This window comes from Squalius cephalus (genome assembly GCF_949319135.1).
Source record: "Squalius cephalus genome assembly, chromosome: 3".
NCBI lineage: Eukaryota > Metazoa > Chordata > Actinopteri > Cypriniformes > Leuciscidae > Squalius > Squalius cephalus.
In genome coordinates, this window is record NC_137124.1 from 15,807,867 (window position 1) to 15,821,099 (window position 13,233).

The 13,233-nt window shown below is 36.2% G+C and overlaps 1 protein-coding gene across 2 annotated transcripts in view; it reads left to right on the forward strand.

The window, feature by feature from the left end:
• lrrk1 (leucine-rich repeat kinase 1) overlaps positions 1 to 13,233 on the forward strand; it is an 87,813-nt gene that overhangs the window by 13,080 nt on the left and 61,500 nt on the right. For both annotated transcript variants that reach the window (XM_079866506.1, XM_079866507.1), the window contains exons 4-9: positions 6,813 to 6,984; positions 8,046 to 8,225; positions 9,216 to 9,364; positions 10,629 to 10,855; positions 12,116 to 12,243; positions 13,013 to 13,176. In XM_079866506.1, the coding sequence (XP_079722632.1) occupies positions 6,813 to 6,984; positions 8,046 to 8,225; positions 9,216 to 9,364; positions 10,629 to 10,855; positions 12,116 to 12,243; positions 13,013 to 13,176 (1,020 nt within the window). The remainder of the gene's footprint in view (positions 1 to 6,812; positions 6,985 to 8,045; positions 8,226 to 9,215; positions 9,365 to 10,628; positions 10,856 to 12,115; positions 12,244 to 13,012; positions 13,177 to 13,233) is intronic.

Consider the following 13,233-nt stretch of genomic DNA (forward strand, 5'->3'; position numbering starts at 1 on the left):
CAACCACCCCTTTAACTTAACTTATGAGCGAGGGATGGAGAGGAGGTTCGCTAAAGTAAAACCCTGCCCTCTATTCAATATACTGTTTCACTTTGAAATACTTCACAACACTGAAGTAAAGTCGGTTGCAACTTCCATTTCATGGGGACTTTATGCAGCACAACTGATGATAATAATAAGAAATGTTTCTTGAGCAGCAATTTAGCATATTAGAAATGATTTCTGAAGGATCATGTGACAATGAAGACTGGAGTAATGATGCTGAAAGTTCAGCTTTGCATCACAGGAATAAATTACTTTTTAAAATATATTACAATAGAAAACAATTTGAAATGGTAATAATATTTCACAATATTACTTTCTACTGTATTTTTAATCTAATAAATGCAGCCTGCATGAGCATAAGAGACTTCAGTCAGAAACATTTTAAAAAGTCTTGCCGACCCTAAACTTTTGAATAGTTTTGTATAATATCAAGGAAATGCAATTACCCTCTACTTCCTTACACATATTTAGCCAATGTGTTGAATATAATGCATTGCTTACAATATTGGTATTTATTTTTGTTTGTATAAGAATAAGAAATGCCTCATACTGTATGGGAAGATATGTACAGTAATTGTTAATTATGGACTGTATATGTGTGTCTAGCCATGAGAAGGAGGGGGGCAATTGGATGCCAAATATACAGAAGTGTGTGTGTGTGTGTGTCCATGGACACAAAGAACTGTGGTTCTACTCCTAGAACCTTTAAAGCAGAGGTTCCCAAACTTTTTGCCTCGGGCCCCCCCATATATATGCGTCACATCTCAAATGGATAAACTTCACGCTGTGAACGCAGCATTTGTATTCTGGGCTAATTAACTATGTACGGTATATAGTAGCTTACATACCAGAATATCTTAAACATACAGTGTTATTAGTTGTTGCACTCACTCCAATTAATGAGATGGATGAGTCTGATGCTGGTAACACAACATTTGTATTCTGGGCTTTATGCTTGATACTGATAAACGTAGTTCATCTTCAGCTCTCGTAAGTCGTGACCGTTGTTTGTTTTTAAGTAGGCGAAGAAAATGTAGCTTCACAGAGATAGGTCGAGGCAAAGGGAATCAGTTCATCCAAAGCGATTTGAGATAATCCCGGGTATTCCCCTGCAACTGACAGCCAGAATTCATCTAACGGAGTTGAGACAAAGGCTGCTCGCAGGGCCCTGTCACTGGATGGGTCCAGCAGTGAGTCCTGTAGTCCCGATGACAGGTTGCTGCCAGTGGTGGTGGCAATAAACGGCTGTTGGATCCATTCGTTGTTTTCGTTTTTCTCTTCCTGAAAGTACCGCTTGAAATGTCCAATAAGTCCGCGTAAATGATTAGTTATCAATGTTTTTGTCCCGTCATCCAGAAGCAGCTCATTCTCCTCAATAAATTCATGTAGTCCATCAAACATCTCCACACTTCCTTTTTCTATTCGCGCTGTCCATCGCTCCATCTTCTTTACAAATCCGATTACTTTGTCGGCTAATGACATAATGTTGGTATTGGGGCCTTGCAGTGACATGTTAAGTCCATTCAGTCTATCAAAAATATCTGCCAGGTTTGTCAGAAATGTAGGATCTGTCAGACATTCTGCGTAGGGAGACTGTATATCCAATAAGAATAGTCGCACTTCATCTCTTATTTCAAAAAGACGCCGCAATACTTTACCTCGCGACACCCACCTGACCTCAGTGTGCAACAGTAAAGATTCATGTTCAGATCCCATTTCTTTGCACATAACAGCAAACAGTCTCGTATTGATGGGACATTCTTTTATTACGTTAACAATTTTTATTACTGTTTGAAGCACGCAACTCAGCTCATTATCAAGGGCCTTGGAAGCAAGAGCTTCCCTGTGTATAAAACAATGGGTGAATCTTATGTGTGGTGCAACTGCTTGTATCTTCGCCTTTAGACCCTTATGTTTGCCCATCATAGCACCCAGGGGCGCAACTACCCAGTGTCAGAGGGGTATGCAGCAACAATTTTGCCCCCCCCCCCCCAAAAAACAAAAAACAAAAAAAAAACAATAACTGTGCCATGTACTGAGTGAGGAACGAGTGATAGTTAACAGATGAAATAAGTACAAAATTGTCATTTATTAATAACATGGAACTATACTTCACAGTGATGAATCCACTGCTGAGTGCACCTCTGTCCCTCTAGGGGGGTTCGTGGGCATGCCCCCCCGTAAGAAAATTTTGTGCTTTTTAATGTCTCATCTCATCTCGTTTCGAGATCCACCTATGGGAAGGGCATCCTGTACCTGACATAGGTGGATCTCTCCACTCGATGTTTCAGAGAACCGGGGTTACGACAGTAACCTATTGTTCTCTTTCATCATCTTGTTTCGAGATCCACCTATGTGTGGAATGCTTGCGTTTCCCTCGCACTTTCACTGGCACCACTGTATCCCCCGCCATCTGTGTTTGCTCCAGTTATTTTAGGCGTAGAATCAACGATTATATTTTTACGAATCAGCCAACGATCCATCTTATTTTCTACACTCTGAAAAGTTTTGCTAGCTGCTAGCGGGTATTATTACCAGTTGAAACAAGATAGGCTATATCAGCTTTTAAAACTGTGATCGCCCCCTAGTGACAATTAAGGTAAAATACAAAAATTGGAATTAACCAGAATAACCAAACATAATTTTCCCTCTCAGCTTTTCACTCGCGCCCCCCCAATGGTAACGTCGCTCCCCCCTTTAGGGGCGGGCCCCACACTTTGGGAACCACTGCTTTAAAGGAGGTCAGCAATCTTGGTTGAGTTTACTGGATTTCAAGGACTTGAAAGCGTAGAGCTTGCACCTGTGAGGCCTTTAGAAGGATCTTGGATCTTAGGAAAGTTACAGCATGTGTCAATCAAGAAAGATGAACCTATGTCTGTGGTAAACAACAGGAATATAAAAAACTGATGATTTAGTTGCCCCTTTAGATACTGTTAAATCAGGTAACACTCTAGTTTAGGGTCCTATTCTCACTATTGACTAGTTGCTTATTAACACCATATTACTAGCATATTGGCTGTTTATTAGTACTTATAAGGCACATATTAAAGCTACACTGTGTAACTTTTTTAGTTGATTCTTAGCAAAAAAACACTTAGTTCTTTCAAAAATATATGTGCTCATTAATGTATATTTACTTCTTTCAAGTAATAAAGTATTCTCTTAAGTTTATAATCTGCCATTGAAAGTACATACGGGTGAGGGGTTCGAATGCCGGTCGCCATGTTGCCACTCCATCTTGAAACTACATTAGCCAAAGAGGGACATACCTGTAAATTCAAGCTTCGCCTTTTGCGTTTTTCACTCAGTGACACCGTGACGAATGCGAGGGGGAGATTACTCGCGAGCTCGCGAGTGCCGGCAGATTTGAAAGATAGTGTGGTGTGTGTGTGTGTGTGTGCGTGTGTGCTCACACTTGAAAGAGAGAATTAAAAGTTACGTCAACGCGACAGGCAAATCAGCAAGACCATAGTCAATATTGGAGTAACTTTTCCCAGATGGAAAGAGCTCATGAGGAGAAAAGATTTTAAAACGGGCGCCGAGGTTGCCTGCTTTCTTCTCGACAGGTAATTCAGCCTGTTGTAATTCATTTGTGTAAATTCGAAGTTTTATAGTTGCTTGTCTAACCATAGCATGGTTGTGCATAACGCCAGAACGACCTCTAGTATAACTTCATCCTCGCGTCAATGGTGAAAAGTATTGTTTACCTTGTAACATAAATCTGTGCTGCGACGGATCACAGGTGATGAATAGTTTTAAAGGCGCAATTTTTTAAGCTATATAAAAAAAAGGACAAGGTAAATTTTAGTTATTTTTAATTGCTTTTACTTTGTACACATTGTAACGTTAGCCTAATCTGATTATGCTGGGATAGCCGATTCCAAGGGTGACGTTTACCTCCTGACATCTGTCCTGTAGTTTTATTCATTTTAGACGTATTGTTTATTATTGTCATGGACGAAGTCGATAACTGGAAGCCATGTTAATCTTGGAATAATACGGCCACCGTAGGAGTTAAAACGCCCTCGGAATTGAGAGGAACAGAAACAAATATTCACTGGGTAGTCATATACAATTTCACCGCTAGATGGGGGAAAAATTCACACAGTGTAGCTTTAATGCGTTATTCTGCATGACCAGATTCTGCATCCTTTAATCCTACCCAATACCTAAACTTAACAACTACATTACTAACTATTAATAAACAGTAATTAGGAGTTTATTGAAGCAAGATTTGTAGTTAATAGTGAGAATTGGACCCTATTCTAAAGTGTGACCATACATCAGTACTCCCGATGACTATAGAATCCCAGAGCTGAGGACAAGAAACCCAGATCTGACTACACCTTTGTTTGAAGGTGTGATTTATTATATTTTATATAAATATTATATCATATATTGACCAAATTCTAAGTATTTTAAAATGCTTATAATTTAGGCCAGACCTGACCTACTTTACCTAACCTGAGAATAAAAAAAAGGTCAAAATACACACTGCAAAACAATGGTAATGTATTTTTATGGTACTAATAAAAACTGGTTTGAGTCTGTGATTTAAAAATGAAAGGCAGAAAACATAAATCATATGGTGTGTTTGTTTCTTAAAAGGCTTTGTTCACAGTAAGGTGATTACAGATGAGATTACAGCATGTGGTCTGTTAGTGCGCAGTGATTCTCCTCTGTAAATGCTGTTACAGGTCTCTAATGAGGTCACGAGTGATTGATGGTGTGACTGTAATGGCTCCTAACCAGCCATCAGTTAACAAACACACATCTGATCCTCCGCTTCTGCCTCCACGTTCATCACATTAGTCCTGCGCAATCAGTTTGTTATTGAGCTCAATGGTCTTGGAGATGAGAAATTTGTGTATATAATATTTCAATATTTCTGTGTTGCCCTAAAACACTTGACCTACGCTTAGAATGAAATGCTTCGTATGTTTAGTGTAATACTATAAAATAAGAAATGTATTTTAAACATTATCATTTGATTTCATTGTGTCGTTGTTAAATTCAGCAAGTGACATGAATACAAAAAAAAAATGTTTACCTTTACATTTATTAATTTATCAGACACATTTTTCCATAGCAACTTAGAAATGACAAAAAGGTTTTACACAAAGTTGGAGAAAAAATGCAAATAAAAACACTTTGTATTCCACATATAACAAAGCATTTTTTGTATTTTTACTTAAAACCTTTTTTTAACTAAGATTATCAAATGACTTGGATATTAAAAATAAATCACACTAGACATAACTTGTGGTTCATTTGTCACACAGAGAATGGAAGTTCAAGTTATTTTTTATTTATTTTTTAAATTATATTTAAGTCATTTAGTTAAGTTAAGTTATGTTTTTTATTTAATTTATATATTTTTTGCATATTTTTTCTTATTTATTAAGCTTTAAATAGAACTGATCAATGGAATTTCAGAAATTAGTTCTGCAACATTTGCCTGTAAAGCCGGTTTGAAACGGTGTACATTGTGTAAAGCATGCTGTGCTGCTGGATACTGCATCTTCTAGGAATATACAGTAATAGCTCATCCAGGTATTTTCGTAAAAATTGTATTCTGCATTCAGTTTGCATACTGCAGAAATAGTAGTAGAAATTGTATTGCACTTATTCAGAGACTGAAACAGATCAGTGGGGAAAAAAGGACGAGTTTATTGTCTGTAGGCCACAGTGAGCCAGGAACAGAATGAGGAAGTGTGTACTTGCATTTAAGCTAGTGTGACTTTTTGCAACAGCTGTTTCGCCTAAAATTAAATCACATTTTGTAAATGAAAGACTATTTTTGGAATGGCATACTTGTGTACTACTCTTACTAATCCACTACATTTGTCAAAATATGCATCCAGGTCAAACTTTAATAAAACCTGTATCCCATAGTTCAGTGTGCTCTACTCTACTTAATTTTCCATATCCAGTGTGACAAATGAATCGTGTTAGTATTCCATTCTCAACATAGCCAAAAATTATGGTCTTACCATCGTATTTTAAACACCAGGTACATGATGGGCAATATGAATTATTGCAGTTGTGTAGCAATTAAATGAATCTAAAACATTAATCAAATATGTTACACCACAGTTTGTCTGTGTTTTTTTAAATACTCTGTGTTAAATACTCTATATACTGTACCCTGGGGTTTGAGAGAAATTAATACTTTTAATCAGCAAGGACACATTAAGTTGATCAAAAGTGACAGTAAAGACATTTATGATGTTACAAAAAAATTCTCCTTCAAATTAATGCTGTTCTTTTGAACTTTCTGGTCATCTAAGAATCCTTAAATTTTTTTACTGTTTCCACAAAAATATTAAGCACGCAGCACTTTTTTCAACATTGATATTAATAAGAATGTTTTTCAGTTTTCACTGTATTTCTCTAGTTCCCAAACTTTTGAACGGTACTGTAAAACAAAAATTACAAACTAAACTGTCCATTCATTTGGTGTAATGTGTCATTTGTGAAGGTGAATTACTGCCACCTAGAGCTGATTTCTCTAACTAGATACTGTATGTTGTTTCATATGGTCTATAATGGTCATCTTTTCTAAACCCTTTTGGAGTATGTGGACAATTGTGGTATGTAAAAGAAGACACTTGGAACCTAATTTTCAAATTTCAATTTAAGTTAATTTTATTTATTTTTAAATTTTTTTACAGATGCTGAAGTATAGTGGTATGGAAATGTTTTTTGCAAAATGTCTGTTTTTTATTGAAACCGATTTAACTGAATTTTATTGTTTGTGTGTGTAGCTGGAGCTCCTGCGTTTGGCAGTTCAGAACGGTGACGTGGACGCTGTTCGGTTTTTGCTGCAGGACGCGCGGGTTGTGGTTCCACAGGAGCCCAGCGTAGAGAACCCTGCCGTCTTAGCGGCTCATCATGGACATCAGGTGTTAGTCCGAGAGCTGCTGGACTCCATACCACGTGAGCGGAAACCAAAACCAACTTCCTTGAAGTCAGCATGAAATGAAATTTGTCAATTCTTATTTTTTTATAGAATATTTCAGTATTTATTATAAATTATAAATCGTGCAAAAAAATTTTTTATTTGTGTGCCCTCGTAATCTTTAATCAAAATAACTTCCCCTCCATTTTGCAGCGACTTCTCTTTTCTTCTCTGATGATTTGTTTATTGGTGCGAGAGCGGGACAACCTGTCACTCACATGAGATCAACCAATAGCAAACCAATTCCCCAATGGACAAACTCAAGTCCCACCCTCCAATTTTTCTTGTTCGAAAAGCCATTTCACTCGAATATACGTCACAATATGGAAGAAAAGACTATCATCTTCCATTTCATGCTGACTTTAATGTCAACGTGAAATCAAAATTGACCCTGTTTACTTTTTTAATGCTCATTCCAGGTTTTATTGCATATTGTAACTGTCAGGCGCAAACCTTGTATGTCCAAAACTGCTACTTTTCAGGAAATGGAAAAAAAAAACTTTTTTTTTTTAAAGAGTTAAACAATATGTTGTCAAAGTTGATATTGTGGCTTTATATATGGTCAGAAACTTGCATGTGTCATTATATTATTAACATTTGACCAAAATCAAGCTCAAATGGAGTTCCAAGGTTTTTGACCAGTGAATGTCAGAGATTTGTCAGACATTAGAATGGCCGCAGTAAGTGCATCACGTTTTCATCAACTTACAGGCTATAAAGTTTATTTTAGCTATCTGGGTGCTCAGTTTTTTCTGTCATTTGGACAAAATCTCATGTGTATAAAATTGAAGTGCTTTGCATACTTTTCATTGGTCAAATATTTGCAAAACCCTCAGACCGACGTAAAGGTTGAACAATAGTAATGATTTTTGAAAAAAATGTAAAATGATGAAATACGAAGATACAAGGTTTCCGCCCGACAAAGATATGATTCGATGGTATGTGTTATTGCAAATAACAAAAGCTTATTTTTTTGCCATTTTGTATATCATAACATGATAATTTGCTCCACTTCTGAAACAACTTTCTTTTTCTTTAGGTCCGTGTGTCCGTAAAGATCTGCTGAACTGGATGTTGGCTACGGCGTGCCAGCAGGGGCATTTAGAGGTGGTGAAGCTGCTGGTTTATACATACAATGCTGATGCCGAGGACTGCGCAGTAAATTCAGGAGAGTTTGCCATCATCACCGGTTTGCCCCTGTATGCTGCAGCGCAGGCAGGTACTGTAGGCTTCTGCTCATCCTATACTTCACAACATTACAAACTTTGATTTTTAAGCAAAAAAATCGACCGGTATTTGAACAAAAATACAAAGGTACAAGAATGTGTACTAAACGGATTTAGTGAGGGAAAGAACTACAATCCCATGAACCATTGCGAGCAGCATAATCAAATAAAAAATTATGGAGATTTATAAAACTACTCATTTACTCAAACTCAAAAATGTTATGTACATTATGTAAAAACTATATTTTGAGTTTATTGTGTTTTATCGAGTTGATGTGGGCGTTGACCCTGTCAACATGGATAGCCTCAGAATTAGCATTTGAATAGAGCTCACTTATACAGATTACATAAACAGAGATTTTTTGTTTTGAATTAGATCATTTAAAAACACCCTTACATTTTTATAAAGATATTTTGCTCATGTCTGTGTGACACATATTCGCTGAGTTTTATTTCATTTTAGAGACATGCTCCAGAAAAAAAGTTCTCGGAGACCGAGACGGCAGAAAGCACACCCTATTTGTTTTTTTTATTTTACAAAAGCACAAGGTTTTGTTTTGATTGTAAATGAATGAACACATACAAAAGTATACCTTTTACAGTTTTAAATGGATTTATTTTATCTGTATGACCATAAATGACCAAATGAGTATTTTGAGTCTATTTTACTGCTATGTGAAGAAAATCCAGCATGTCGACCTCAGATGGTTAATCTGTGACTCGTCTGTGATTTGATGTCATTCTTATGCTTTTTGAATTTGATTTTTGATATCTATCTATCTATCTAGAGTCAAGTAATACTTTATCATCATGAACTGCACACTGAGAAAGCAGGGGAATTTTGACAGTGTTCAGGTTTCCCACTTTGATCCAGCGCACACGCACTTCCTCCACTGCTCACACTTCCTCTTTCAGCACAGAGGTGTGGAGACACAAAGCAAAAGTTCTTCCTGGTCTAACCGAAGTTTGTTTTCTCCACTCAGGAAATAAGGAGATTGCATGCTTTCTACTAGAGAATGGAGCCGGTTTCTCCTCGTACACCCTGATGGATCACGCAGACTTCAGCGGGCAGCTGCTCAGACAGCGCCTCCTGCAGGACAAAGACACGCCTGCGGATGGGCGACTGCTGCAGGTGAGACTGATTCACACTCTTGACTGACCGAAGTATTTTAAGATCAGCGCTGGACTCATGAACAATGCTGCGGCTTTTTTTTACAGAAGTTTTACAGTCAGTACTACTTCCTCTTTGTAAATGTATTCCTTTTTCAAACACACACACTGGCAAAACTTGATACCTGTGCCTAAACACTACCAAAATACAAAATAATATCCAACGTTTTGTATATTCCAAAAGCTAGTTTGCAGTTCCTGTGGTATAAATAATTGATTTTTAAAACTGAACAAAATTCATGTAATTAAGATTCTTAATTAATTTGAGCTTATAAACATGTGCATGTTGTACAATAATTATACAAGAAGTAAAATTGTTGTTTTAAATGAAGTCTAGCCACAGGATACTTCACATCCTCCTGGAAAGTTCCTGCTTTCGAGTTTGGAAGTCGTAATTCTAATGATTTTACCCAAACTAAACAATCTATCCCAAACACAGATCGATTTTTAGCATTAGATATCCAATTCTATTATTCACATTTGTTCACTTGATCTGTTTTTTATTCTTTTTTGGCTATATTTTGGCTATATTTTTAATATTATAAATGTAATATTCATGAGCAAATGTTTGCACTTTTTTTTAAATCACAACTTTTAAAAAATAAAATAATTTACTTTTTTTCAGGTTCTAAAAATGTTTCTGAATTGACCATAATAACTACATGTCAACTAACTCATTAATTTGCAACTACATGTCAATTAATGACAACTAACTTTCATTAGAGTATTAGTAGACTGGGGAACATCAAAATAGTGTTAAGCAAACAGTCTACTAATACTCTAATGAGAGGAAGTTGAAATGTAGTTGCATAGTTATTTACAGTTAGTAGAATCATTGAAATAAAATGTTACCTTTTTTATTTTTTCATTTTATTGCTTTATTAAATTGCATTATATTTATCATTATTACATATTATGTATGTATGTGTTGTTCTGTATTTTTATTCTATTTAATATTTTTCTTATTTAGTTTAATTTTATTATTACATTATATTTTACAATTGTTTATATTTTATTATGTTATAGTTTATTATAATATTATATAATAATTTATTTATTCTTGCTAAACTGCTCAATTTAGTGTTTATAAAAATTGTGTACTGTCAACATTCACAGTAGTAATGTATTATGATCGATACCAATTTGATTTCACAAGGTTTCTTTAATCATCACTTCTTTAACTCAGTGTCAGGAAAATCTCACAGTTTCACTTTCCTCATCCACAGGCTGTCCATGTTGATTGGTCAGGACTGAAGCTACCCTGGTTGAATCTGGACTGGTTCATGGACGTATCGTCTCGGATCACAGTTCTGGATCTGTCTCATAACTGTCTGTGCTCGTTGCCGTCTGTGGTGCCCTGGGGTCTGATACACCTGCGTTCGCTCAATCTCTCCCACAATATGCTTCGAGAGCTTCCCACCCCAACGTCATCTCAGGAGATCATCTGCAGCAGGTCCGTAACGCTTCCACACACCGAAATATCAACACATTTTAGATCTGCAAAAATCACTCTAGTCAGTTTTTCGTTATCCTCATGCTTGAGATATTTTTGACTACATAAAATTACTTTTCTGAGTGCACTCTTTATAATACGACTAAAGATATCCTTATCAAAATCAGGGTTAGATTGTTGTGGAAATTCATCACATTCTCTTAATTATCAATTTCAGCTGTTTCTCCAAAAAGTTCTGATCAGAAGTTCATATCAGTGTTGTTTTAGGATTATTTATATAATATTATTAATATTTTGAATTCAGTTTTAATGGTTTTGATATGTGCTTTTGTCATTTTTATTAGTTTTTTTTTTTGAAGTTGTATTTTTTTATAAATCAGTTCTAGTAATTTTCGTACTTTTTTCAGGTAATTGCCCAGGCAATATTTTTATTTTTCATTTAAGATTATTCCAGTTTTTCATCTAATATTCATTTTATTTCAGCTTTATTTTAATAAATGAAAAACTATTTTACTAGTTGTGTAATCATTTTTATTTTAGTAATAGTCTAATAGTTTTAGTTTAATTAACACAACACTGTTTCATATCTCCAAATTTGAGATCTGTTTGAGACATTGTTGAAATCTCTTCTGAAGCTCTAGAACAGCGATGTCCAAACTCGGCCCTGAAGGGCCACTGTCTTGCAGAGTTTAGCTCCAACTTGCCTCAACACACCTGCCTGGAAGTTTAGTATGCTTAGTAAGACCTTGATTAGCTGGTTCAGGTGTGTTTTATTGGGGTTGGAAGTAAACTTTGCAGGACAGTGGCCCTCCAGGAGTAGGATTGGAGGAAACCTGATGAAAAGACCAGCTTTGACCAGCATGAATTATAAGGCTTGTTTTATGCTGGTCTAGTGCTGGTTTAGTTGGTGGACCAGTGTAGTTAGCAAAACTAAGCTGGTGAAGCTGGTCAACAATATGCTGTTCTTATGACATCTGTCTCAGGAGAAACATCTGAAAAGCAGGAGATGTAAACAAAAGTCTCCATTCAGTCTCAATGCTGTCTAGGAGAAACAATTGAGATATTAAAGAGCTCAATTGTGATTCTTCTTGGTCACATGCTAAAGTGGGACCAAGTTGAATGTAATCAGCAGGTCTATTTTATCATGTTAAATCCAAATGTTTTGACCCAAATTCAGCACAGGAAATGTGAAAAACGTCTGCAGATACTGTCAGGGCCATCGTCTTTTTCTCTCGCTAATAACTCCTCTTTCCTTTGTAGATTATCTCAGGTGAATTTCTGTGAGAATGAGTTGGAGTGTCTCCCTGTCGGTCTGCTTCACCTCGGCCAGTTGAAATTGATTTCTGCAGCAAAGAACAAACTCACCAGCCTCTTCAACATCCCTAACGGTACACACACAAACACACTCCCTATTGGCGTCTCACATGCCGACACGTACAGATCTTTGCATAAGCAGAATAGACAACATTCTTTAAGTTGGCATCAACCACTCAGTGCCACACTCTGTTTATCTATCGCTCATCCACAGCAGTTTCAGCAGTTCGGTTTAGGATCACTGATCAGTGTTCACTGCACTGGGTCTGTATTTCAAATTAAAATGTTTGTTTCCATCAGACTATTAATGATTGAAGTCATTTAATATAAATGTGGCTTAAGTGTATTATATAATAGTATAACTGTATATCTATTTTACAATTTAATACCAATCTCAAAACCAAAATGTCTTTTAAATAAACTTGCCTTGCCTTTTATGTGGAAGGAACTTTCTTCACAATGAATGGCACTAGAAAAAAAAATAAAAATTTTCCCTAACATATTAATATGTGAGTGGTTAACGTGAAGTACTTTTGGGAAATTGATATGTTAAATAACATTTAATCTTTTTTTTTTTCATTCATTTTTTAATTATGCTAAAAATATATATATAAATACATACATAATTATTTATTTATTTTTTAATTTCTACCTACTACTTACTTTTTTAAGCACTCCTTAAGTATCTAATACGTTGTGGGTTTTTTCGGCCTTGATTTTGCTCATTTATTTTTTTAATTCATGTAATGAATACAGCAAGTATACAGTTACTCTGAATGGTTGTTCAGTGTTACACTGTTTTAAAGTGGTTATCATGGCAGATCTGCTGTTTTTCTGCTGCAGGCACTAACTGGATCGGCCTACGTAAGCTGCAGGAGCTGGACGTGTCCGATAACAGCCTGACGGATCTTCCCTCCTCCATACTGCACTGTCTGAAGGCCCTCAGCTGTCTCAATGTCAACAGAAACAAACTCACCAGCTTCCCGGATCCCTGGGCCTGTCCTCTGGTGTGTTACCGCTGCAAACACAGTCTGATCACACACACGTTTAGTGCAGTCTGCAGG